General features: G+C 38.7%; 1 protein-coding gene across 1 annotated transcript; it reads right to left on the reverse strand.

The window, feature by feature from the left end:
• LOC118559131 (coiled-coil domain-containing protein 88B-like) lies at nt 1-27,042 on the reverse strand (the record flags this gene model as incomplete). Its single annotated transcript, XM_036129849.1, is given in 7 exon segments — nt 1-106; nt 241-579; nt 4,078-4,238; nt 9,377-9,484; nt 15,559-15,704; nt 21,617-21,803; nt 26,899-27,042. Coding segments are annotated over 7 exon segments (1,153 nt in total), but the record flags the coding sequence as incomplete, so codon positions are not given.
• Nucleotides 27,043-27,142: the final 100 nt, after the last annotated feature.

A 27,142-nucleotide genomic window follows, 5' to 3' on the forward strand; every position in this document is an offset into this window, starting at 1 on the left:
TGTGTTGAAACAGTTTGTATTTTATATAAAGATTTCCATCAGTTTACAGAGGTTGTATCTGTAGGTCTCTCCTGTGGTGCTGTGTCGATACCGGACGGCTGATAGTCTGAAAAGCAGAAAAGTTCACTCTATTAGGCGAGGCGTATTTATTAGAATAAATGTTTCGTTTTTCTGTGATTATCCAGCTTAGTTTTAAAATCAGATTGGACACACATCTTCATCCCACTCCTCCCTCCTCACCTTTCCCTCCTTCCTCCTCGGCGCTCTCCTGGCTGGTCAGGGAAGCGGCATCGGGAGGCGCCTCCTTCCCGTTCCCCGCCCCCTCCCACAGGATGGTGCTGCTATTCTGACTGGAGGGAAGCCGCTGGCGGGGAGGCGCCTTGTTGTCGCCGGGACTAAAGGATTGGGAGATCCCAGAGTTCCCTCTGGCCAAACCGATCCCCCAGCCGTGACGGGAGCCCAGCTTTCGTCGAGGCCCGTAACGTGAGGGGCTCGGTGTTCCGGGACACGAGATGTCTGGTTCTGGGTTGGACGAGGTTTTCCTCAAGGGCGACGGAGAAACTGGAGCGCTGCGGAGGTCTGAACCATATCAAACACACAAATATAGTAATTAACCTAGGTATTGAGGTTCAGCATTGTAAATCCTAGCGTATTACAGGCTGCTAAATCCTTGCACAGTTCATCTATTAAGTGTCACATGATAAGATTTTAACAGGTGATAATGCAGCTTTAGACCCGCTGACTGAGGAAGGTTTTGGTTCAATGATGTGCTTTAATTTAGCATTTCTTTGGCATAGTAGACTACGTTTTTAAATTTTAAGTTGGAAACAAACAGGTGCCTTGAAGGAAAGGTGGGAAAGTTGAAGGTTTTTCATCAATCCAGACCTCAAAATCCAATACGGCTGCCTCTAAAAAGCACTTAATAGCTGCAGTTTGTTTGCGCTTATGAAAATTTGTATCTGCACGCACTTTCCCTCTGAGCTCCAACCTGAATCTCAGGGGGGAAGTCTGCTCCCATCCAGTAATGCTCAGGTAAGTTTACCTAATTAGAATGATGTCTTAGGCACCTTAATGATGCTGAACAGTTCATTTCAGGCGATGAACTCAGCAATAATTGGCTAATATTATTTAGGATCCAATCATTTAGGGATTTAACTATGTATGAACAGAGATGAGGATAATTCCTCCTCCTCCAATACGCTCAGACCATGTTTGGAAGTCAGACCTCCAGTGGTACAGTACCTGCTGACAGGTAAATACACAGCATGGGTACCAAACGTGCAAAGGGAACATTAAAATCATCTACATCTAGTTTTCAAGGGCCAGTGTCTGCCGTGTTTTAGACGCGTCGCTGGTCCAAATGGCTGCATTGATTTATGATCCGTTTATCTGATTCAGGTGTGTTGATCCAGGAAAATATCTAAAACTCTCAAAGTTAGGTCACCGCCAGGTCTTTCAGGAAGAAATACGGGAAAGACTGCTTTCAAAATAAAAGCCCATGGTTTTCGAACGCTTAAACTTTAATTGAAATGAATGCTCAGATGTAATTACTGTAGTGGCAGATATTTTGAAGGGACATCTACACTGATTCCTGCAAACAGACACCTCATTAATAACATCTTTATTTATTAAAGAAGTTTTTAAACAACAATTTCAATCAGCTGATCTCAGCTGATTGGGACCAGTAGGCGAGGTTTAGAGCGACTTTGTGACGGAGAATATCAAACAGGAATATTATTCTGATGTTAATCAAATTTTGCTGCAGTCTCTTTGTTCTCACTGCAAAAAGAGAACTAAAAATAAGTAACATTTTCTTAAAATTAATGTATCACTCCTTGATTTGAGCAGATAAATAGGATTATCTGCCAATGGAATGAGTAATTCTACCCCTAAAATAAGATAATTAGATATACTGCACTTGAAATAAGATGATGGAGATGAATTGTTCCTATTTTAAGTGTAAAAAAATCTAATTCCATTGGCAAATAATCTTATTTACCTGCTCAAATCAAAGAAAATACTCTAATTTCATGAAATATTTTCTTATTTTTGATTCTATTTTTGCTGCTCTACGTTCTTACTGTTTTTGTCTTAGATTAGGCAGGTCGAAATAATCCCAATTCTTCTGCTTAGTGAGCAATATAAAACATTATCCTAAGCATTCAAACACAAACAGGTGTTTAGAAATATTTAGTGGTATTTAATGCGATCGACGTGAGAAAAAGCATATTTAATACTCCTTGTCAATGTTTTTAGACTACTGTATGGCTGTGACTGCATGTCACTGCTGTCAACACTTCACAAACAAAAATACTGCTCTCATAATTTTTACAATGGGTTTCTTCAGGTTTTTAAAAGAACCTGTTAAGAAACATCTTTAGGACTAGCTCTAGTTTACCATTGGTAATAATTTGGCTGGAAAACTACAAATAATGAGCTGCAGAAGTCAGCTTTAACCAATACTACATGTGTTTCCTTCAATTGTTTTGAATTGACAAGTTTCTGTTAATCAAAACTTCCAGCTTCCTGTCAAAAACAGGAAGTTATGATTAAGGAAAAGAGGAATTGTGGAAACGACTTGGCACATCAGAGAACTAAAGGGATCCTTAACACTAAGTTTCAAATCTCAACGTTTCAGCTTACAACCCAACAGGTTAATATTTCCTCCCAAAAGTCATTCATTGACAAATTTGCACCACACTACCAATGATAGAGGAGCAGAAACTGTGCTGCGATGCCCATAAGGCCCACACAGTCACAATGTTGTGGTACTCTGTGCAACATCAGGTACAAATCCAGGCTTTGGATCATTATATCTACAGGGATAAACACATTAATGAAAGTGCACCACAGCAGCGAGGCTTTCAGCGGACACTGCAGTGAGGATCCGCTCGTCTCTGCTTACAGCTCTAATCTTAATCACCAGGATAAAAAACGTCTGATTACTGGAGCTATTTTGTGTGGGAAGCCTGTTTGTGTGGCGCCTTTAAAGACTTGGACTGCTTCAGTTTTCTCCTGCACAATAGGCGCTCTAACACTGCTGAAAAAGCAACATTTAAGACAATAAACTCAAAAAGTGAAACAGCAGCAGCTTTTTTTTCTTTTTTTAAACTCGGCCTACATGCTGAGTGAGAGATCTTTTCAATGCATTCGGCCCTCACATAGCGCAGGGGTTTGCTTTCTTTTCATCTTGTGCAGCGCGGATTTTAAAATAGTATTTGCAATACTCTTGACACCTTACTGGGAAAAAATGCCCTTGTTTAAAAATGATTCAAATTATAATTAAAAAAAAGAGAGAATACATTTACAGAAAACAGAATGCAAATCAGATCAGCGATGAGCCGAGCAAAGGATGCTCAGATGCTAGAATGTGATCTTGTGCTGTGTGGCGTGTTTAAGCAGGTACTTGAGGTTTTCAGGCTGAATTATCTCTTGAGGCATTTAAAACAAGAGGGACGGATATTTGATGGAAGCATCCACTTATTCATTTTTAGCTGTGGGGATATGTTTCCTGCATCTTTGACTTGTTGTGTCGAGGCTTTCTCTAGCGTCAATAAAAAGCAGCAATCCTCTTGACAAGAACCGGCAGCTCTGAGTGTGAGCAGGTACGGGTTTGTGTTCGGAGCCGAGATCAAATTAAATCTCATAAACAAGATTGTTAGGTCCAGAAATATGTACGCGAACATTTAAAAAAAAATGCAGGTGAAGTTTTACCTGACTGCTTTGAAAAAAAAGTCTGCACGGCGGATTTCCATGTCAGTAAATGCATAAAGAGGGGATAAAGCCTCACAAATCATCTCTTTTCAGCGTGTGGTTAGCGGGGAAAAGGCCTGCTTCAGTGAGTTCAGCCTCTTTACAAGGAGAGATCTGAGGAGATGAGAGCCTTATCAGTGCAGACCACACTCAGTAGTCATGAGATGATTTGTATGCGTGCCTGCACCCTGCCTTGATGGCGGCGCGAGCGTATCTCTGTGAAAGCCAGTCAGCTGATGTTTCTGTATTAGTCTGAAAAAGGCCCGGTTTGAGCTGATCCGTGTGTGTGTGTGTGTGTGTGTGTGTGTGTGTGTGTGATCTCACCAGGCTTCGGTGTGTGCGTGTCGGATGTAAATTCATTGCTGTCGGCCAGGTTTTCTATGCTGCCTGCAGCGGTGAAGAGGGCGCGTCCGTCTCTTCCTCCTCCTCCTCCGCCCCGAGGCTTGATTAGTTTCTTCATCCTGTCTGCGATCCAGTTGGACTTTCTGTGAGGACACAGGGGGACAGGACCTTTTTCACAAAGGGGGTCAAGCCTTCCCAGTGCACGATTCGCATTATGTACACAAGCTGGTTTTCCTGAAGCTGGTGGGAAGAGGAGAAGCCTCGGTGGAGGTGTATTTTCAGCATCATTAGTTGATGTGTGTGCCCGTTTATACTTGAGCCTGATTACACAAGAAGCCAAAAGGATACAGGTGCTGAAGCAAAAGTATTCATACAGCTTAAGGTTTTCCTATTTTTTATGCTGCCTCCACGAACCCTAACGTGTTTTATCTCTAATTTATGTGATAGGACAACACAAACTAGTATGTAGCGAGTAAATGTTGGAGTGGAGGGGAAATAAATCATGGTTTTAAACATTTTCAGCAATGTGAATCTGAAAAACGTGACATCCATTTGTACTCAGTCTTTGTAAAACTACCTTTTGCTGCAATAACAGGTGCACTGCAAAAACGGATCTAAAAATAAGTAAAATGTTCTTAAAGTTAATGTATTTGTCCTTGATTTAAGCAGGTAAATAAGATTATCTGCCAACAGAATGAGAATTTTGACCCCTAAAATAAGATAATTAGATATCCTGCACTTGAAATAAGATAATAGAGATGAGTTGTTTCTATTTTAAGTGCCAAAAATCTCATTCCATTGGCAAATAATTTTATTTACCTGCTCAAATCAAGGACAAATACACTAATTTTAAGAACATTTTACTTATTTCTTGTTCCGTTTTTGCAGTGTTCAAGTCTTTAGGGAATGTCTCTACCAGCTTTTCTCATCTAGAAACGCATATTTTTGCCCGTTGTTCTTCGTAAAACTGCTCTAACAGTTTTTAAATCCTGCTACAGATTCTCAATTGGACTTCGGTCTGGACTTTGAATAGAGGCCATTCTAAATGATTAATATGCTTTAAACTAAAAATACTCCATTGCAGTCCTTGCTCTTTGTTGGGGATGAACGCTCAGCTAGAAAAAGAATCTCCGCCCCTTTATCAAATCTTTGGTTGCCTCTAAGAGGTTTTCCTTCAGAATTGCCCGGTCTTTGCTCCATCCATCCTTCTGGACCAGCTTCCCCGTCTCTGCTGAAGAAAAGCTTCCCCATAGCATGATGCTGCCACTACCGTGTTTTATCATTTTCCACCACACATGGTGAAAGAATTGCATGTAGGAAAAATCCTTTGGTTTTGGTTTTATCTGACCAGAGCACCTTTTCTCCCGCTGTGTCCCCTTCATGTAAACAGACCTTCCTCTGGTCTTTATACACTGCTTGTTGTCTAACAAACCTCCCAGAACATCTTTATTTATTCAGACATTTACACACATGTGCGTTATACTAATTATTTTTGCCTATACCAGACAGTTAGCTGCCCTGGGTTTTATTTTGCGGTGTCGGGGTTAATTTGGCACGGCACGTTTTTTTCAGATTTTTATTCAACATTACGCAATACTTTGTGCTGCTTTATCACAAAAAAAAAAACAACAACATTGAACTTTGTGGTGGTAACGTGAAGACGTGAATACTTCAGGGAAGCAGTGCACCCAGAAGGTTTTGATTCAGACCTGCAAGAAAAATGCTCCACGATATAATATTGGAGTATATATCCTTTTTATTTCTTTAAAGCTCATAAACCTATCAAAGAGGATTTAGCTCCTTTCCTATTGCCAGTTTTTCTTCCTGTCATGTTTGCCGTCATATTCAGACTGATAATCAGAGTAAAGAGCAGAAAGCAGCATGGTGGTAAGTTCTTGTCTTTTAACTCAGAGCAATAATGTCCAAGTGCTTCTTAAAAGGATTTTAACAGAATTAGTGACTGAGACGACTAAAAGTTACAGATGGCTGACAGTTATCCATGACTTCAGCAGAGTTATTTGACTCATGAATTGATGCCAATTTTGCAATTATGTGCCTCTTACTGATGAGAAAAGGCTATAAATTGTTGGATTTTTGTCTAATGTCAGAATTAATTCAGATTTAAAATATTAGAACTATCAAAACATACAGGTCAAAATCGCCTTGATCTGAAAAATGTCTCAGCTCTACAGTCTAAAATGTGCTTTCTTTGATTTAACAACTTAAAAAGCAGAGAAAATAGATTAAATTTTAAAACGGATCACAACTCTCTACAAGCAGGATGAGGATGAATAATTAATCTTAATATAGGATGAGTAAATGAAAAGTAAGCATCCAATATGAATATGCATTTCTGTACGGCACTGATCTCCGTCCTGATCTTTGGGCGCGTTTGTTTTAGACACGTCTCTCTGCTCCAGCGGACCTGATTTAAAACGATGCTATCTTTAAAAACCATCTGTTTAACTTGATGACACACTGGGAGGATCTACAGGAGGAGGCTGGGGAGGTGTTTAAACAAGGTCAGGGGAAACATCTGAAACATGCAGAGCAGTTGTTACTGAAGATGCACTCAGATAAACACACGCAGCGAGCACAAACATATTTCACTGCTGTTCTCCTCCAAGGCCCTTTAAAACGTTCCTGCTGGACCTTATAAATTTAGCCACATAAACCCAGGCGGTGGTGTCCTGGATCATCAACATATGACCGTTTCTTCCCCACCCTGAAGTGTTAGCTTAAAGAATCTGAATGTGGGTCAATACATATTGAACTCTCTCTTATGTGAATCATCTTTTTTCATATACATAAAATTTAGGTTTAGCTTTATGACGCTTTATTGGGAGTTTATGTCATTATTTCACCTATAATGATATGTAATCATTTCTGCGTCTAACTCTAGGTTTAATGAATGTGATAAAATAGCAGAATGATTTTTGGCCAATCCGTGTCACATGGCTCCATGTTCGGCCAAGTCCGTTTCTGATTGGTTGACCTCTTGATGTCTCTCTACCCAGAACCTGCCGTAGCCTGAGGCGCTGCTCAGTTCTGAGACTCAACACAAAGAACCAGAACCAGCAACAAGCCTTGTCTGATAAACCAGTCGGATTTGGTGGAGATTAATGTTTTATTTGTATTGGACACTTTGGCTACGTTCACACTGCAGCCTGAAGTGACCCAATTATGATTTTTTTGCCCATATGCGACCTGGATCTGATCTTTTTATGACAGTCTGAACAACACAGATCGGATTTTTTTCAAATACGACCCAGGCCGCTTGGATATGTGGTCCTGAATCCGATACGTATCTGATCTTTACAAACGCGACCTGTGTCTGTACGGCCGGGTCGTATTTATCCGACCTGTACGTCACAATACTCGACAAACGTTACTATTCTGCGTCCTGAAGAAGAAAGACGACACCCATAGCGGACCACAATGAGAAGAGCAGTCAATGGACGGAAAGCTCCGGTTAGAAAATAAATTAATGACCACAAAATGCGCGGCAGCATTATAATCCATGTTTACTTCCGCAAACACTGAGGACGCTTGCTACGTGTGACGTCATTGCGTCCTCGAGTGCGCATGCGGGACACTTAGGTTGAACGCATTCAGTTCACACAGGAGATCACATACAAGTCGCATATATTTGGAAATGTGAACGGACACGCAAAAAAATCAGATTTCACAAAAAAATAGGAATTGAGCATTAAGACCTGCAGTGTGAACGTAGTCTTTGCTATTGTTAATAAAATTCCTCAAAGATTTTTCTTTTGATTTCCTTCATTTTCACTGGTTCTGAATCCAAGACGAGGCACCACCCGGACGTCTGATAAACCCAATTAGAAACAACAGCCTTGCAGTCAGAGGGACTTTTCAGCCTGAAAACGGCTCTTTAGCTGAGGTTCCCCCGTCAGCCAAGCTAAAAAGCACCTGTAGAGATCCAGTTGGTTCTGTGGCTGAGTCAACCGGGTAAATTCTGGTCCGCAGCAGTCAGAGCTCTTTTTCTGATCAGCTGCATGCGAAGCTCACGGACCTAAAGGTGGTTCTAACGCTTCTTCTTCCCCTCTTGCAAAGTTTTCTACTCAAAGCAGCAGAACTCAAGATTATGCTGCAAACCCCTCACTTCAAACTCCTAAAAAAAACAGGAAACTTTTGAGAAATCACTTTAGTGTTTTAAATTTCCCCTTTTTTGCCAGTTACAGCAGAGAAGATTGTTTAATTTTTGCATTTTTTTCTTAATAATTAATTTGAAAATATGAATTTGTTTGATCAGAAGTGAATATAATCCTTGATTACGTCAAATATTAGTTCCTTTTGTTGTTTTCTGTATAAACTTGTTTTAAGTTGTGATAAAAGAGTCATCTCACATTCTTATCAGCAGTTTTCACTTCAGTCTTGCTTAAAAGCTCCTGAAGAAGATTTAGTTACCTTATGATAAGACATTTTATTGTTATCTCGACAGAAAAAATATATTTATTGCGGAGACAGCGGCTCTCGGCTGAGTGAATGCCTATTATGAAGTAAATAGAAAAATTCTCATTTTTCATCTGCTGTGGAAACAGAATAAGCTATTCATTGTGACAATTTGATTTACAGACATATTTTCATTCAAAACCAACACAAAACTTCTGCAACGCTAGAGTTGCTTATTCAGTTTTTACATTTATGGAAATAGTCAATTTGTTAGTTTTTTTATAGAAATGGAAAATTCTTGTGCTTCCTGAGATTTTTCATATTTTTTATTTAGACTTGAACTAAGCCAACAGATGTTCAAATAATAACAAAACAAAAATTGAATAAACAAGTTCTGAGTTATGTTTGAATAAACATAAAACATGTTTTTTGGGTCATACGGATTCAATAATTTTGCTTCCATAATAAATTATGATTACAATAGATTTTTAGTATACAGTGTTATACCCTGTGGGGGTTTTAAAAAAACTACACACATAACTGCACATGCAGTAAATATGAATTTTTTTTTACTTTTTAACAGTGAATAAAACTACTGATCTTTTTATACTGGTGAAAGAATCTATCCTTAATCTTTGTAAATTTAGCTTAGCACTTGTTCTGTCTCCTGTTTACATTCTTTTTTTCGCTATCACACCAAATATTATAGTTCAATCATTGATCATGCGCCTAAAAACACAAATTCTATTTTGATGTGTGTAAGTTTGTAAAAATAAAACGAGACAAGATTAATTGTTAATCACACAACTGTACACAGCAGTGGTTTTTGCAGGCTGGTGTGATGTGTGTGTAATTAGGGTTGTACTTGGCCTTGCTGGCTGGAGGTTGCACGTTGGGCTCCAGAACTCTGTACTGATCCATAATCTTCTCCACCAACTTCTGCTTCTCCCGGCGGAGCTCACTCAGCTTCTCCCTGAAGGCAAATGTATGAATCATTAGATAAGAAGGCAGGGCATATCTGAATTATTCTATACAGACTTTATCAGTTCATATTACTTGTATTATGCTGGTTTTGTGTGGCTGTTTCATTGAACCGTAACCTTCCTTCTAAAAAAAAAAAAAAACTAGAGTGATTTTGAGATGGAATATTTTTTACAACCTTCACATCAGTGAAGATTAGATGAAATGAGATATTGGGTGAATGGTGTTTAAAGACCAAATCACTGCTGTAAAAATGATTTAAACCACTAAAAGTAATATAATCAGTATTTGCTGACATGGACAGCTGTTTTTTTTTTTTTCAACCTCTGGATATCTTGCCCACTAACATGATAAATCCTCTGTTCTTTCATTCAGCCCGCCAACTGGGTTTAGACTGAAATATGTCAACAGCTGCTACACAGATTGCCATTAATTTACACAGAATAATGTTTTGATCAGTACAAAGAAGGATATGCTGCAAAACTGACAAGGCAGCCGTAGGATAACTTACAGCGTAATTATGTAACAGCAATCTTAATAGTGATTTATCACTTTATTTATAAACATTTGGTTAGCAGCTTGCAATTTTTTTTTTTACTTTACAAGTTGCTTTTTTTGTTGATACTTGGTGGAAAAAAAGAAAGAAATCTATGCCCTGTAACCAAAATTTAGGAATAAACACAGCCTTGTTCTTTGTTTTTTTTTGTTTTGTTTTTTATTTACAACAAATTATGAAATTTGTTGTGAATGACACAGATGGTATGTATTTCCATATGTTATTGGTGTTCAATTGGATGATTAAAAAAAAGCTAAAAGCATTGCTCACAGGCTAGATACAGTAAGCTATCTACAACTTAAACTTAAGATAAATTAAAGTAAGCTAAAATAAAACAAGTTAGGCTACAGTAAACTAAGATAAGATAAACTAAGGTAATCTAAGCTAAAGTAAAATAAGAATTGAAAATATAAAACATAAAATAAGAGGCTAATATAAGATAAACTAAAATAAGATATTCTAAAGTAAACTTAGCTATGCTACTTTATATGAAATAACAAAAATAATCTAGTCTTTGCTAAACTAGGCTAAGATGAGAAAAAAAAATCAAAAATAAGATTTATTCAACTATGCTATTCTAAAATATCCTGGTTACCCTCCTTTTCAATACCTACAAGCTCCCTCTAGCTCAGATCATAAAAAATAACAACATCGGCTACCATAACTATGTAGACGACACACAGCTCTACATCACCATGTCACCAGGTGGCTATGAACCAGTTCAAGCACTGAGTAAATGCCTAGAAGAAATCAATGCCTGGATGTGCCAAAACTTTCTTCAATTGAATAAAGACAAAACAGAAGTAATAATCTTTGGACCAATAGAGGAGAGATCAAAAGTTAACACACAGCTTCAGCTGCTTCAGCTAAAAACCACTAATCTGGCCCGAAACCTGGGAGTAGTGATGGACTCAGACCTGAACCTCCAAAATCATCTAAAGACAATTACAAGGTCGGCTTTCTATCACCTGAGGAACATTTCTAGGATTAAAGGACTGATGTCTCATCAGGATCTAGAAAAACTAATCCATGCGTTTATTTTTAGTTGAATTGATTACTGCAACGGTGTTTTTACAGGTCTGCCTAAAAAGTGGATCAGACAGCTGCAGCTGATCCAGAACGCTGCTGCCCGCGTCCTCACTAAGACTAAGAAAGTAGAGCACATCACCCCAGTTCTAAAGTCCTAACACTGGCTCCCTGTATCTCAGAGAATAGACTTAAAAATACTTGTTAGTCTATAAATCCCTGAATGGCTTAGCACCTAAATACATCACAGACTTGTTATCAGTGCATCAACCCTCCAGACCATTAAGGTCTTCTGGCTCCAGCCTGCTCTGCATACCTAGAACCAGAACTAAACACGGAGAAGCAGCATTTAGTTCCTATGCTCCAATTATCTGGAACAAACTTTCATAAAACTGTAAAAGTGCTGAATGCCTGAGTTATTTTAAATCATGATTAAAAACACATTTGTTTAGGATTGCCTTTGACTGTTCTAGTTAAACTGTTTTACTGAAACATAATTATTTAAACTTTGTAGTCCAACTGTTTTAATGTTTGCTTTTAGTTTCTATTTTTCCATGTTCTATTTTGTTTCTACAGTTTATTCCTACTTGCTTTTATTCTGGGTTTTTTTTCCGTGTATTTTATTCATGTAAAGCACTTAGCATTGTCTCTGTACAGAAATGTGCTATACAAATAAATTTGCCTTACCTTGCCTATACTACGCTAAACTAACATGCTATGGTACATTGAGACAAGCTAATGTAAACTAAGATAACTTAATGTAAACTAAGATAAACTGAAGTAATCTAAGATAAAAAATAACTGAAGTAATCTAAAATGTAAAATAATCTAAAATAACCTAGACTAAGAAAAACTAAACTACAATAATATAAACTAAAATAAGTCAAGCTATAGTAAACTAAACTAATCTAAGATTTCAAAAAAGTAAGGTAGTAAAAAAAAAGGTACACAAAATTGACATAACCCTAAAATCACCTAAGATAAGATAAACCAAAACAGGCTAAGGTTAACTGAGCTAAGCTTAACTAAAGTATACTAAACCAAACAAAGATCCTGATCCACCATCTTGGAAACGTAGAACACTTAGATCTTTAGATTTTTTTTACACATTTAATGTGGTTTTTTAACCATCTTGAAAAAGAGCTGAAAAAAGTATTTTAGATACATAGGTGTGCACAAGCTCTTATTATCGGGATGTCTGTTCAGAGTTAAAGAAGGGGGTTATGCACACACAGTAGTAGCAGATAGAAATGCTGGTTTTAACAGGCTAGCAGTAAGGCTGGAGAAAAGACTGCACACTTGATCAAGTAGGCTGCCTGTATGTGGTCTGGGTTTGTTTTTTTCAGTTGCACATAACATTTTTTTTCTTTTGGTGTTGGTCCTCACATAAAACATTAAGCCGATTGTCATGGTATCTTGTGGGAAATCACATTTTCTCAAGGTGAATCCCTTTTTGCTTTTCACAGTTGACACATTTGATCGTTTTGCCGTCCTGCTCCATGTTCAGGGCTACAGGAGAAACGAGGAGACGGGGGGCTGGAGCCAATTCCAGCTGTCACTGGGTGAGAGGCGAGGTATAACCTGGAAAGGTCGTTAGTCCTTCACAGAGACATACGAGACTATAAATCATGCACGCTCCCCCTCATTTTCAAGGTCAATTTGAAATCGCAAACATCCTAATATGCATGTTTTTTTTGCCTGCAGGAACAAAGCCAAGAATGCATGAAAAGAATAGAAAAACTCCCCACAGAAAGGCCTGCACATCTGTCATTAAAAATGTAAAGCCTTCGTGCTGGGAGACCAGTGCAAACAAATTTAAGAAAATATGACTTAATTTCTAATGCTTCTGTGAGCAAACAGTAAGCTGCTATTGTACTCCCGGTAGTCTTCCTGATTTCCATTAGGGTACTAGTTTGAATAAGATTATTCTACTTAATGAGCTATCCGACAGTTTGCTCAGTTTAGGACAGAGAGCTGTTCAAACAGTCTGGACTACAGGAACAAAGACCTGGGCTTAAATAAACCCCTCTGTCAATCCACAGAGCACTTTCTGGTAAAAGCCCAGTCAAATAATTCAAGTGAAAAAAGAATGATATATGACAGAGAATATGGGAACGTCTCAGTTGAAGCTCAGTGACCGAACACCAAAAACATACAATGTTTTCCCAATTTTTGTAGTGCTCTGCAAAAGTATTCATACCTCGATAAAGTTTTCACATTCAACCAAAGAAATTACATTTTCAAGCGATGGACCAACACAAAAGGTACATTATAATTGCAAAGTAACAGGAAGATGATACATGATTTTTATTCTTTTTCTATACGTCATCATCTGAAAAGCATGTTTTATTGAGCCCCACTGAGGCAGCACTTTTACCGGCTTTTACTAAAATTACAGCTGTGAATCTTTTGAAGTATGTCTGTAACAACTTTCCACATCTAGAGACTCATTTCTTTACCAATTTGTCTTTGCAAAACAGCTCAGATTGGACAGAGAGCATCAGGACGTTGCCTGGACTGGAGTTAAACTATTGCATTGTTGCTCTGGCTGTAGATTTAGGGCTGTTTTCCCTCCTGGAAGGTGAAACTCTACACCAGGATCAAGTCTTTGGCCGCCTCTCACAGATTTTCTTCCATTATTACCCGGAATATTGCTTCATCCATCTTCCTATCAATTTATAACAGCTTCCATAACCCCACTGAACAAAAGCATCCCTACTGCATAATGCCGCCACTACCATGTACTACCATGGGGATAATGTGTTCGTTTTCCATCGTACATATGATTTTACATTTCATTTCAGGTTGGTACATGTGTGCCGTGTCTCCTGCATGGCTTGCGGCCAACTAAAAATGTGATTTCTTAGTCCTCTTTGGGATGGGCAACACTTGGGACATAGTTTTGTCATCTAATCTTTAGAAGCTTTAGACTCCACAGCCTTAGGCTTTATGATGCTTTTTGTTTAATAATGTTCTCCAACAAACCTCTGAGACCTTTCCAGAACAGCTGGATTTATACTGAAGAATTGAATTAGACACAGGTGGAATCTATCTAGCAACTCTGTGACTTATGAAGGCAGCTGCTTGTACTTGATTTTGTTTTGTGGTCGCATAGCAAAAGGGGATGAAACGAAATGCAAACCACATATTTTGCTTTCCACTTCGCCTTATTTTGATCTCCCACATAAAATTTCAATAAAATACATGTTTAGTTTGCTGCTGTGATGTGAAAAAGTTCAAAGGGTATGAATACCAAGGCACTGAATTACAATAAAACTACTGTGAAGAGAGGATGATAGTGTTCCTAATTTGGTTTGATCTGACTGCTACATAATCATCTCTCCTTTGAGTGATGGCACAAATCTTCATGCCCACATCAAAACTGCTTAAAATTAGCATCTGTCACCGCCAGTGCAAGCACCAGTGGAGGCATTTCCTCCGTTTAAAAGGAGCTTTCAAGCGATACGCGCTGTAATAAACTTCCTTGTTTCCACAGCACATAACATCTCAAACACTCATTAAACATCATGTGTGTTGCCACCTAATTAAATCCAATATCGATCTTCCTTTTAGCCGTTTCAGTCCCCAGCTGACTAGTTGGGAAAATATTTCAGCAGATAAATACTGCTCGGCAACAAGTCACTTTTTATTTCCCCCGGGTCCTTATGGTTCTTTCAAATGTCCCCGACCTGCCGTTCCCCATCAGCCAGATGATCACAGACTTCCTAATTGGTCCCATTCACAGCATACGTTCAGCAATTACCTCCCACAGCATCTAAATCTGCTTCCACCTGCAGTTTGTTGCTATGTGGAGCTTTTTTTTCCCCCGGTAAAACCATCTAAAACTGTTTTTTTTTTTCATGGGGACCTGCTTTTTTACCTGCTTTAAGCTGACAGCCTAACAAGTTTCTGTTTTTAAATAAAGTCTTATGAAAAGAGATTCTATTAGTCCAAAGGGTTGAAAATAGACCCATGTATGTTAAAAATATTCAATCCTATAGAACTCCCACTAGTATGTGAAAATGTTTAACAAGCAGTGATAATGACGCAAAGTCTTAGTGGCATTTTTATCTTTGATTTATCACAGGACAGCCCTTAGCAGGGAAAATGGACTCTTTCAAGAAAAGAAAAAGCGGAAAATTGAGCTACAAAAAAGGTAGAATTCACAAGAATTAGGCTAATTAGATTTTAAGTGTGAAACCAGCTCTGCATGCACGCTATAAACCCTGAATTAATCTGGGAGTCAGTCAAAAGGTCGACCGCTGAGTGCTGTTGGACTGTGAAATCGTTGTTTCACACTCTCAAACCTGTTCCTATTCTCACACTGTTAAAAGGCTTTCATTCACTTCCAATTATTTAAAGGTATTTTTTTTTTTTCAAAACAGGGTTTAAATCATTTGTTTCAAAGGTTGGAAGCCTAATTTCTTATTTTAATCCATCTCTTTTTGCCTGATGATTAGGCCCTCTGGTTTGTGTGTACTTACTGGTACTCCTGCTGCTGTGAGTAGTGCTGGTCACGGCGCTCCAGGCTCTGCTCCAGTAAGGCCCGGTTCTCCTTCAGCAGACTCTGGTTTTGTTCGGCTAAGTGTCGGTTCTCCTCTTCCATGTTCCCCTTCAGCTGTGTCAAAAGCTACACAAACATGAAGAGAACAACTTGGTGAGACATTTGCAACTATCCTTAATGCCATCTTTGAGTTTATTTTCTTGAAAGAAATATATAATTTAGGTGTTAAAGAGCTACTCAAAGAAGGGGATCATTGAATTAATGTACAGCTAATGTTCTGTAATGTTAGAGAAGGTTTAGTATACATTTTATCATTTATAACATAACATTTTATCTTAGAATTGTACACTGGTTCCTGTTAGATTAAAAGCATTTAAATTCCCTTTTTTTAATTTTCAAGTCATTAAAACTCAAAGACATTATAATAACGAGGTCAATCTGCCATAATTGGAGACTTAATCATAGATTGGGCTCTCCTAAGAACTAGAAGACATATTATAGTACAGGAACTGTGTCTATTAATTCTGGGATCGGGGACTGAATTGAATTGAATTGTTTTATTTGTCCCCCTTGGGGGAAATTTCGTTTCCCAGCCCATCAAGAGAAAAGCAAACATGGGTAGACGGGAGACTGCAGCCGCAGCCCTTGCCAGACACCGCCTTCTTGAAGTAGAGAAAGGCACCACAAATAGCAAACACACAGACAACATCATAAGCAGACACATTTCAGGTGAGACAGTCCTAGTCCATCCTAGTCCAGTGCCCCAAGTGAGCAGCGTGTGTACGCTCAGCCAACCTTGGTTTCTGTCCCAGGGGGGAAAAAAATAAAACAGGCACAGCGGTGAGGGGTGCATTTATCGCCATGCTTGTGTATGTATGTACTATGTACCAGTATGGGCCCATGACTGTCAAGCCACCCCCACCAGCAAAAGTCTTACATGGTATATTATCAGCAGTTCAAAAAGGGCACTGTTCGAGTTCACAGGTGTCATGAGCAGGTCCAAGTGGGGGTAGAGTGTCTTGTTTGCATAACATCCAGGAGAATCTGAGGTAAGCCAGGTCCAAGGCTAGCCATCAGGACGCCAGATTCAATAACAAGGAGATTGTTTCTGTGTCCGGCTGACTGTGAAATTTGTGTCAACCTTCAAGTCTCTGTTGGTCTTCATTGCAAGTCCCAAACAGCCGAATTAGTTGGATTCTCTGTCGTAAATTGAGCTAGAAAATTCCCTGAGGTCTTTCTATTCCATCAAGCAGTTCAAACCACAGCTGGCATGTGATGCTGTGCAAGTATTGCAACCAGCATGGGGTTTTGTTCACAAAGCATCTGAGTCTGGGTGATCACGGCTCAATTTAACCGCTCACAAACTCCTGACAGCCATCCATCCATCCATTTTCTAACACGCTTATCCCTGTTGGGGTCGTGAGGGGTGCTGGTGCCTATCTCCAGCTGTCAATGGGCGAGAGGCGGGGTACAACCTAGATAGGTCGCCAGTCTATCGCAGGGCAACAGCAGCCTTACTAAACCCAAAACTGCTGCCGAGATCTTCTGAATTTGCCGATATACCAGGTAACCGCCAGCTCTAATAAGCAGAAATCCAATTATGTATGCATCCTCCACGTCCTCGATGGACAAAATAGACAGACACAACATCTTCCAAACTCCCCAGGAATCCATGATCTATCCGGCTGCGTATGTCCTGGCAGGACAGCTCGGTTCACCTGTGCCTCCTCTTCTCGTAGAGAAAATTTTAGCAATTGCATTGAGCGACAAGCTCATCAGATCCATAGGTTTTGATTTGGATGATTTGCAGAAAAAGGCTGTGAGAGAGATGCACAGTGGCATGCAGACAGAGAGAACAAGCAGGAGAGGTTCGGGGGAGAAGAGGTGCAGGAAAGCGTCCGGCTTCGCGGAGATCAGGCCAGTTCTTCACAAAAACAAGAAGTATGTCTGAAAAACTTTAAATCTGTTCTGACTAATCTCCTATCCTGTTTCACTGCTAGATGTATAATTTCATAAAGTGGATGAAAGGATGAAATAAAACGTTTGAAATTTAGACACAGTTGGGACAATGATCCTCAACATGAATAAAAACTGTTTTTTGGAGTGGAAACGGTCTAAGATTATGATCCTGGATTCTGGGAATGCCTTCCCAAAGCCCTTACTTCAATCCTTCTAGAAAATGTGTGAAATAGGTTTAAAAGTGTCAAGAAATCAACCAATTTAAATGAAGTCTGTCAAGTAATATGCAGAATTACACTGCTAAATGTACCAATAATTCTCATCAAATAAAATTTGTGTGACAATTTTTTTAGATTTGAACTTTACAAGCAAGAGACTAGACTGCTTCAATATTGGACGACATTAAGACAATAATAAGACATTTCTTAAACGACTATTGTAAAGAACAAAAAATTACTTTCACCCTCCCTAGATGTTCTGAGTTAAATCCTAGGTGGAAAATAAACAAAGAAAATAAACACAAAGAAATGACCCCCATTGATTTCCTAATTTTCAAACCCATTTAAAAAAAAAAACATCTTTGGCAGGATAAATGTAAACATGTACAGAAAATCTCATCTATTTTAATCTTTGGCAATCAGTTTCCAATTATTCTGCCCTGTCAAACGTAGCCCCGTCACAGAGAATTGCTACAGCAATAGATTATTGTAGCACACACAGACTCCAACATGAACTTTCAGACATTTTTTCCTCTGAATTACTGCATAATGAGAGGGGAGACTTTAAACTGCCATATGTACCTAATATAACTCAGTGGAGAGAAGAATAAATCACTTCAACAGAAAAAAAGATAATATGACGGAAAATAATTCTCATAAAACATACGGATGTAATTTGGGGAAAAAGCTGCAAGAAGGAAAGCTATTCTTTGTGTGCTTTTCATTATTAATATGCTATTTAAAGCAACAGCTTGGCAACATGAGATATGTGATCACTTTTTGATTAATGTTAAATCAACTGGTTGAAGCCTAATTTATTTATGTAAAAATGAAGCTGGGGCTTGGAGCTCGTTAGCTTAGCTCAGTCAGGGGCTAAGAGAACAGCTAGCCTGCTGAAAAGGCTAATAAAAGCTAGCCACAATCACACTAAAAGTATGACACTATTGATTATATACACAATTGTATACTGGTATAGCATAAATAATCAATTTTCCTTTCTTTTCTTAAAGTACATTTAACTTCTTGAGTTATCCATCAATGCATGTTATATATTTGTGCAAAGTTAAGCTAGCTACTTTGCAACACCAAACTAAGCTAAGCTAACATGACTTCAGTGTCTACTTATTAGATATGAGCGCTGAACTTTGAAGCGTCACATATTCAGCCCATTAAACAAAACCAGAATTACAACTTGAATCTAAATGATCAGACAAAGCACAAAGTGAAATACCAGATCTTCCTAATTTTTCAAGGGGATTTGCTAAAAGATATTTAGGGTCTTTGGACATGGTTCTTGTCTTTTGAAATTTTTTTTGGCATAATTTTAGCTGTGTTGATGCAGAAGTACCACATTTAGCCAGAATGTGGATTTTTGGGGTGCATTTAAAGGAACAATAAGTAATAACGACACCTACAATACAATGCCTTTCACAGAGAACCCCCATTTACTCAATGGTCCGTTGTTGCACTGAATTTTTACTTCCACAGGAAAGGTATATGATGTTGTATTTCGTTCTATGTCTGGTCCGCTTCTCTTACTGGCTTCTATATTTGAAGGCTGTTGCTCTTTTGCCAAAAGATACCAAAATACCAAATGGTGCGATCTGTTTTGGGAACCCTGGTAACGCTCATATGATTGGCTCAGGATCCAGGAAGTAAACACGGGCTACACTCTGAAGTTCCTTACCGTACCTCGAGGTACGAAAGGAGAAAAACTTGACTAAGACATTGTTGATGGAGAGGACCAATTGTTTATAGGGAATGTTACTTCCATCCCTGGTGACAAATGAGAATGATTTAGGTTGATTTTACAGTAAATATCTCACAGCTCCTTTAAATTATCATTATTAAAAATTCGGTTCCTTTGGCATTTCCTTGTGTTACTGACTCCAATTCAAAAAATGTCTTCAAAATGTGAGACTTTATTTATTAAAATATCAGAAAAATCAAGACTATTTATGCATGGTGGCACTGACGTTAACAATAGCATTCATATAAAAAACTAAAAAATATGTATACATTTGATGCATTATATATAGGCCAATCTTTAAGAAGAACATTTTTTATCACCACAGGACCAATGTGGAGTGCAATATATAAACGGATAGATATAGATATATACACACACAGTATACATAATTCTACTACAACTTTGAAATCTGAATATTTTAGCTTCTAGTCAAACCGAGAAGTTGACTATCAAGTCCCATAAAGTCAGAACTGACTTGGGAAGTCGAAGGGACACCACCAAGCTCAACAGCAATATTCAGTATATCTACAGTATACAAGTGTTTATTTACACTTCTGTCAGTATCTCATTAAATAAGGCACACACAGTACTTTACAACCTCTGTTAGTTGAAGTGCTGCTGCTGCGTTTGAATGCTTGAAATGCTGAGAAATACATTGTTATTGTTTTGTATTGCAAGCGGTAGTCAGCTTATTGACAGTGCTGCCATCTCCTTAAGGGAAAATAACAATTGGATGTCTTAAAAGTATTCCATTACTTAATTAGCATAATCAGCATGACATTATAATGGTGCTGTAAGCGAGAGGAATAACATAGGAGAGAAAAGGTGAGTAAATTATATATATTTTACTCCCTGGATACATTTGGACCTATTAATCATCTTTCTAATGTTGATTTTCTGGCACAGCTACTTTTATTTTATTCTTAGGTTTTCAGTTTAGTCTGGTTTGACTCCTTAACCTCATGTTTGCAACAGCAACCCTGCCAGTGGCTAATTTGCACATATGAGAGTCACCTATAGTCTGGACACAGACGTGAAAACATCCTTTTTCTGCCGACAACTGGGAAGGACCGCTGTACGAGGACTGGACCCGTCTCCAAGTGTTCTGAGACAGAGGACAGGACTGAGGCAGCACTTTGAGAAAGGTAAGGAAGATACCCGTTTTCAGGTAGGAATCTCTGCAAGTGTCAGAACACACCCAAAAAAGTTGACAGATTTGTCACTAGTACGGTAAAGCAAAAACAACGATTAGAGTACTAAATATAATGCTAAATACAATAAATCTAAATATAAAAGCTGGCATCGCTAATTGGTGACTTCCAAGGTATATCGCACCTAGGATTAGATTAACAATTAAATGTAAAAATAACGATTATATCAAATGTGATATTGTGCCACAATCCATTCCAAAAACGACTGCCTGTGCTCTGCACCAGTGTGATATCCAGCACCACTTTTGAGCCTTTTCTTGTCCAAAACCCCCATTTTTCTACCCCAAAAGCCTTTAAGCCATAGTTTAATGGTGCCAGGTGGTTTAGAAATGGTTTCACGAGCAGCTGGATCAAGCAGCAGAAAACGACATCTGCTAGTTGACTTCTAAAACCTTTTATAGGATGTCAATTTCCATCTGTCTTGTCTCATCCCTCAAACGTGTTTAAATTGTAGTGCTTGTTTGTATTTTACTGAGGACTTAGCTGTTTGGATGGTAAAACAAGCCTGTACTTCTTCAGAACTACTTGGTATTCATTCTCTGTTTGGACAAGTACATCATTTTTGGCTGATATGTCAAGCTGAAAATGGCTTTTATATCACGGATGTGAGATTAGACCCACACTGCTCCCCACTGATGATATTACCGCTGCTCCTCCCTGTCATATCTATGGGAAAAGCTCACTAAAACCTGCTATGAATTCTTATTAAATCCCTCCAAATTGACCATAATTCTTGTAGATAAATTTGTTTGTGTTGCCTGTGGATAATACGTCTGCGTGTCTCCATTCTCAAATGCTAAATCCTGTGCAACCCAGTCATTCGTGAGCAACAAAACACCAGCGTTTTCCCGCAGGAGGCAGCTAGATTTCAGTGTGAATTTGCCTCTTGCTTCCTGTTACCTGGTACTGGCTGGTGAGCCGAGCGTTGCTGAGGTCCAGGCTCTGATTGGTTTCTCTCAGGACGCTGAGCTCCCCCTCCATTCGAGTCTTCTCCAGCTGGGAGGCACTCAGCTCCGCCTTTAGCACAGAGCCCTGAGCCAGCAGCTCCGCCTGTGAGGCCAACCAGTCCTTCTGCTGGGCCTGCAGCCTGCAATGTCAACATGCACCGTCACTGTTGTGTCCCGTGAAGGGCTCTGAGTCACCGTTTGCTGAGTGCTCTCTAACAGAAGCTCAAATTATCATCGTTATACAACAGTCTGGATGCTGACAAAGCCAGAAAGCAGCTAACAGATCCTGCAGAAAGTCTTTAAAGATCATACTTATTAATCACTTTTAATGCTAAAAACAGAAATATAGTTTTATTTCATTTTAAAATACATGAAGTTGGGAGGTAAACATCGCCTGTATCTGTCCCTAAATCGGGAAATTCAGAGGATCGGCAGCAAAGCGACAAGCAAATGGAAAACACACGTAGATAATAACATATGAAATAAAGAGTGTACAGTTATGTGAAATGAACAAAGCGAGATGTAAGAAGTAAAGCACAGATATGAAAAATAGCAGAAACTCAGTAATGGTGCTGACAGTGCATAAGATCCCAGCTGCAATAGAAATTATTTAAACACATCTGCAAATGTGCTTTACTGGGTAAATTCAAAGTTGTTTGGCTGCTTTGCTATCCTCACATTACACAAGAGCAGTTTAAACAATTAAATGCGGCTAATATCAAAAGGATTTTATCCCGTTTCAGCTGGAAATCCTTCTTTTAATCACCAATGGTCCTAATATTGGGCAATCCCCCTCAGCATATTCTTTGTCAGAGCACACACCTGTAAATCAGGTGTGGTCCAAGCCACCCAATGCAGCCAATCAGGGGGTTGCATCAGGTGTGCTTGAGATACGATGGGTTAGATCCCTGAACAGCTGGTAGTAATGTTTCATTGCATGTTAGAAATATGTTTTCATATTAGAGTAGGTTATCACCAGTGGGGGCCATGATTGTTGCAGGTGGCCAAAAACCTTTGACTGACCTAAAGCAAGACTTGGCTGCAGCAGCCACTGAGAATTCAGCTTCCATAGTGAGGCACAACTCTATAGGGCTCCTTGTCTAATCCCAAATACGTACGCAAACCAAGAATCCAAAACAAGAAAAGTCAACTCTAATTTTCTCACAACGTATAGAAAAGCTTCGGAGGTTTTGGGATTCAGTTCTGCGGCTCAGTGAATCAACGCTGTATATTTCTCAGCATGTGGATCGGTGTTAGTATAATGAGGGGAGGATGAATGAAGCATATGCTGGGAAGAACATCATGCCTACAGTGAGCCTTAGTTGTGGTTCAGTGATGGTCTGGAGCTGCTTTGTCTGCTCTGGTGCTGGAAACCTGAAATGTGTATAAGGCTAGACAGATGCAGTAAAGCAGCTGGAAACCATGGGAGGGTGAAGAACCCGAAGCTTCGAATTTTGACCAGGACAACAATCCACAGCATATTTCAAATTGTCCTCATGTAATTTAGTGTTTGCAAGCACCTGAACAATAGCAGACTTTGCCAACAAACCTAATTTGCAGTGGTGCTTGAATAACTTCAGCTGCAGCTATCTGTCAGAATACCTCCACTATGTTCATCATGTGCTTAGCAAGTGTTTCTCTATGTTGCAACATTGCAGGTGTTGTTTTTATTCATAACTTCATGCTTTTATAACTGTCAGTCAAAACAAAGTTTAAGACAAACAGCTAACCACCTTCATGTCCACTACCACAAAAACTGAAAGGTATGAACGAATAAATCAAAATTAAACGAATGAGTTATACCTGTCTTGATTCAGGAATGCATAAAGATCTACTGTTGACGCAAATCTCAATTCGATATTTAAGTAACTAATTATGGCGGTCTGTTTTGGATTCCTGGCTGAAATTTGCTTTAAATGATCAGGTTAATTATTTTCTAGTTCTTTGCCAGGCTGAGAGACTCCAAAAAGGAAACAGTTTGGTAGCTAAATAACACATTGCCTTCATAGATGGTATAAGAACGTGGCTTAGGTTAAATCTGAGGTCTCTGCCTAACAGAGTAAAAAATTCTCCTCATGTCTTTCCATTTTCACAGATGATCAATGTTAGATTTGCACATACGCACACCAAACAACACAATAACTGGACTGTAAAAAAGTTTAAAAATGCAGTGCACTGAACACTGTTGTTACAGAGAGACGATATGATCGCCTTTATTATCAGGCTTTCGCTCTCGGGGCTCAGCCACAACACACGTGATTTATTTGGCCTTATAGTACTGTGAAGGGTAATCTTTAATAATTTAAACACTTTTGTCTGGCTCAGCGGCTTTCAAAGATACCATTCCTCTGAATGCATGAAAAATACCTTTTTCTTTCAACACTAAGCCTGACCGCGTCATCCACTCCACCTTCAAGAGTCGTAGTGTGAGGAGATCTCTGACCTCAATGAAATTGAACGGAGCTTTAAATTAAACAACTACTTTTTAGAGACAAAAAAACAAATCGAGTAGGTCCTCTGGTTCTTAGTTAAAATGCTCCAAGAGACTTCTTCAGTCTGAGGAGCCACTGAATAACTCAGCCTTTTAAGCATTGCCTTAGTGGCTCCATGAGTTGGTTGGGACAATCCAAACTTGTGCTCACATGCAAAGGAGGTCCATCAGGCTAGCAAGCAGACATTAGTGCGCTGATGGCCATCCTGTTGTTCCCAGGAGGCTGAATCATGCTCGCAATGATAGTTATTTAGTAACTCTTCAAACTGAAGAAGAGACGAAACGTTTTAACTAAGAAGAACCAATTCAGAGGATCTACTCCAATTTTTTTTTTTACCTGGATCATTGAGATGCATCAGGATACAATTTAGAGATTTTTTTTTTAAAGACAACGAGACACATACACCTCTGCACAAAATAATGTGTCTATAGATTAAAAAGGCAAATAAACTGGGATTATGAGCTTGCTTGACTTCAAGCCAATTTATCTGTTTTGTTGTTGTTGTTTTTTGTTTTTTTTGTCCCCTTTGTGTCAGCTAAACCTGTTGCGGTAGTCAGGATTATTGCAATAAGCTTGGTTCTGCTAATGTTTCTTCCTGTTAAAATTGACTGGTTCCTCTCCACAGTCGCCATATGCTTGCTTGGGCTGAAAGATTGCTACAAAGTCAACTTACAAAATTGATTAAACTTTCTAAAAATAGGATTTTTATCCAGAATGGCCAAACCACATTTTTACTGCTTATTCTCTTATTAGGATTTATGGTTTGTCGTGCATATGGTAACGTCAGATTGACCTTCCTTCTGCAGGAAATGTTTTGTCCACATCACTTCAGGCATGTCTTAAGAACTTAACAAGCTGGATCAGTTTTATTTTTTTTTGCTTTTAAATTCGGACAAGACAAAAGTTGTTATCTTTGGATCAGAGTCTTTCAAATGAAACTGCATAATATAAATGGCATTAAATTGGCCTCTGATAAAGTAAAAAACCTTTGTGTTTCTTCTGACCAGGACATGCCATTTAAATCCCGTATTAAACAGGTTTTCATGGTTTCCTTTTTTCAATTGCAGAATATTGCCGAAATTAGAAACATTCTGTCCAGGGGTAATGCTGAAAAACTAGTCCATGCATTTGTTACTTAAAGGCTGGACTATTGTAATTCTTTACTATCAGGAAGTCCACAAAATGCAGTTCAAAGCCTTCAGCTGATCCAAAATGCTGCAGCAAGAGTTCTGATGAAAATCAACAAGAGGGATCATATTTCTCCTGTTTTAGCTTCCCTTCATTGGCTTCATGTTAAATCAAGAATAGAATTTAAAATTCTTCTTCTAACGTATAAAGCCCTTAATAATCAAGCTCCATATATATCAGAGCTCTGATTACCCCATTTGTTCCTAACAGAGACTGCAGGTCTGCTGGTGGTTCCTAGAGTTTCTAAAGCTATAAACTTTCTTTTACATAGAAAGTAATCCTGTCTCTATGTGTATGCTCTATATGAGGGATTGCTGCAAAGACTATCAGGAGGAGTGAATGCTGCAATGACTCAATGCAATCTGCTGGGTTTCTTCAGATAGAAAACGCTTTAACCAATCGAAATAATTAGCAGAAACTGACCGCATTGTTTGACAACTAGGATCAATGTCCTTGCCGGAGTAAAGCTCCAGTCAAAACAATGTTTTATTCTTGCAGGTGGTGTCCCGAAGCATTCTATATAAATGTTATTCATGACCCTGAAAGAGACTTTAGCAAATTTTTAACAATGAACAGACTCACACAAAAATCACAGCTTTTTTGTTGTCATTTCTTTATCAAATGAAAAGAAACCAGAAAATATAGAAAATCTTTCTCAGGTTAAATAGAAAGCAAATAGACTTTTGGTAGTTGGATATATTTCTGAACTTTACCTAAAAAGGATCTTACATTTAAAATTACTGACCTTTTTTGCCTGGGTTTTATTTTAACCTAGGAATGGTGTACATATACAAATATCATCACATTTTATGGTGCTAATAAGTTTGAAACTGCAAAAAAAAATTATTTAAACAACCGATTAACCCCCAGAATAAGAATTTTCTGTGGGAACCTATTATTTTGTTTTAAAATAAGAAGCCTTTATGCATTCAGGCGCGTTTCCTAGATAATATGGTATTTAAGGCTGACGTGTACAGACTCCATCTCGGCAGGCTGTCATTAGCTCCATCAGTCAGTAATCAGTTGCATCAGCATGATTATGGCTGATTAATTAATTATAGTACACAAGCATCTTATGATGATGATCATTAATATTATATACCCATCAGCCTCAAGAGAAATTACAATCAGAACCACTTATTTCGAACTGTAGATCTCAGTAAGCCTGATTTATTGCTGAAATAAATACATAAAACAATTAAAAAAAATATCTAACAGGGATGTAAAAATTCAGAACTTCAAATAAAGTGCTTTGAAAAGTCCGCAGAAACAAACTTTACATACACTTAAAGCGCTTGTGTTTTGTTTCTTATGTTTTATGGAGTGAAGCCTTGTTTTTCTGTTCTCAAACCCAAACGTCCACAATCAGGGACAAAAAATGCGCTCAGTGCATTATTTAGTACATTTGCATTCAAATCGATTCCTGTGCTTCTCGCTGTGCCTCATATAGAGGCATTACCGCTGCAGCTCCCTGCATTCAAATGAACAAGAGTGCCATGAAAGGCTGATCAGATCTCATGAAAGTGATTCTGAGGAAGCTGTCTGGATCAGTTACCTCTCATTGTCCTCTTTCAGCCTCTCCAGCTCTCGTTCTCTCTCCAGCGTCCTCTGGGCGTCTGCTTCCATCTTCTGTCTCGCCACCTTTATCTCTCTCTCCCTCTCCTCCAGCTGGGTTTTACTATCCAGGAGCTCCTTGTACCTTGAAAATACAAATAATGCATCAAACCAACAGAAATAGTACCTTCAGACTGACCAAAGAATCCTAATCAGATGTGCAGATCTCAATGTTGTTTGGGAGA

The sequence above is a fragment of the Fundulus heteroclitus genome, unplaced genomic scaffold (assembly GCF_011125445.2).
Source record: "Fundulus heteroclitus isolate FHET01 unplaced genomic scaffold, MU-UCD_Fhet_4.1 scaffold_234, whole genome shotgun sequence".
Classification (NCBI taxonomy): Eukaryota; Metazoa; Chordata; class Actinopteri; order Cyprinodontiformes; family Fundulidae; genus Fundulus; species Fundulus heteroclitus.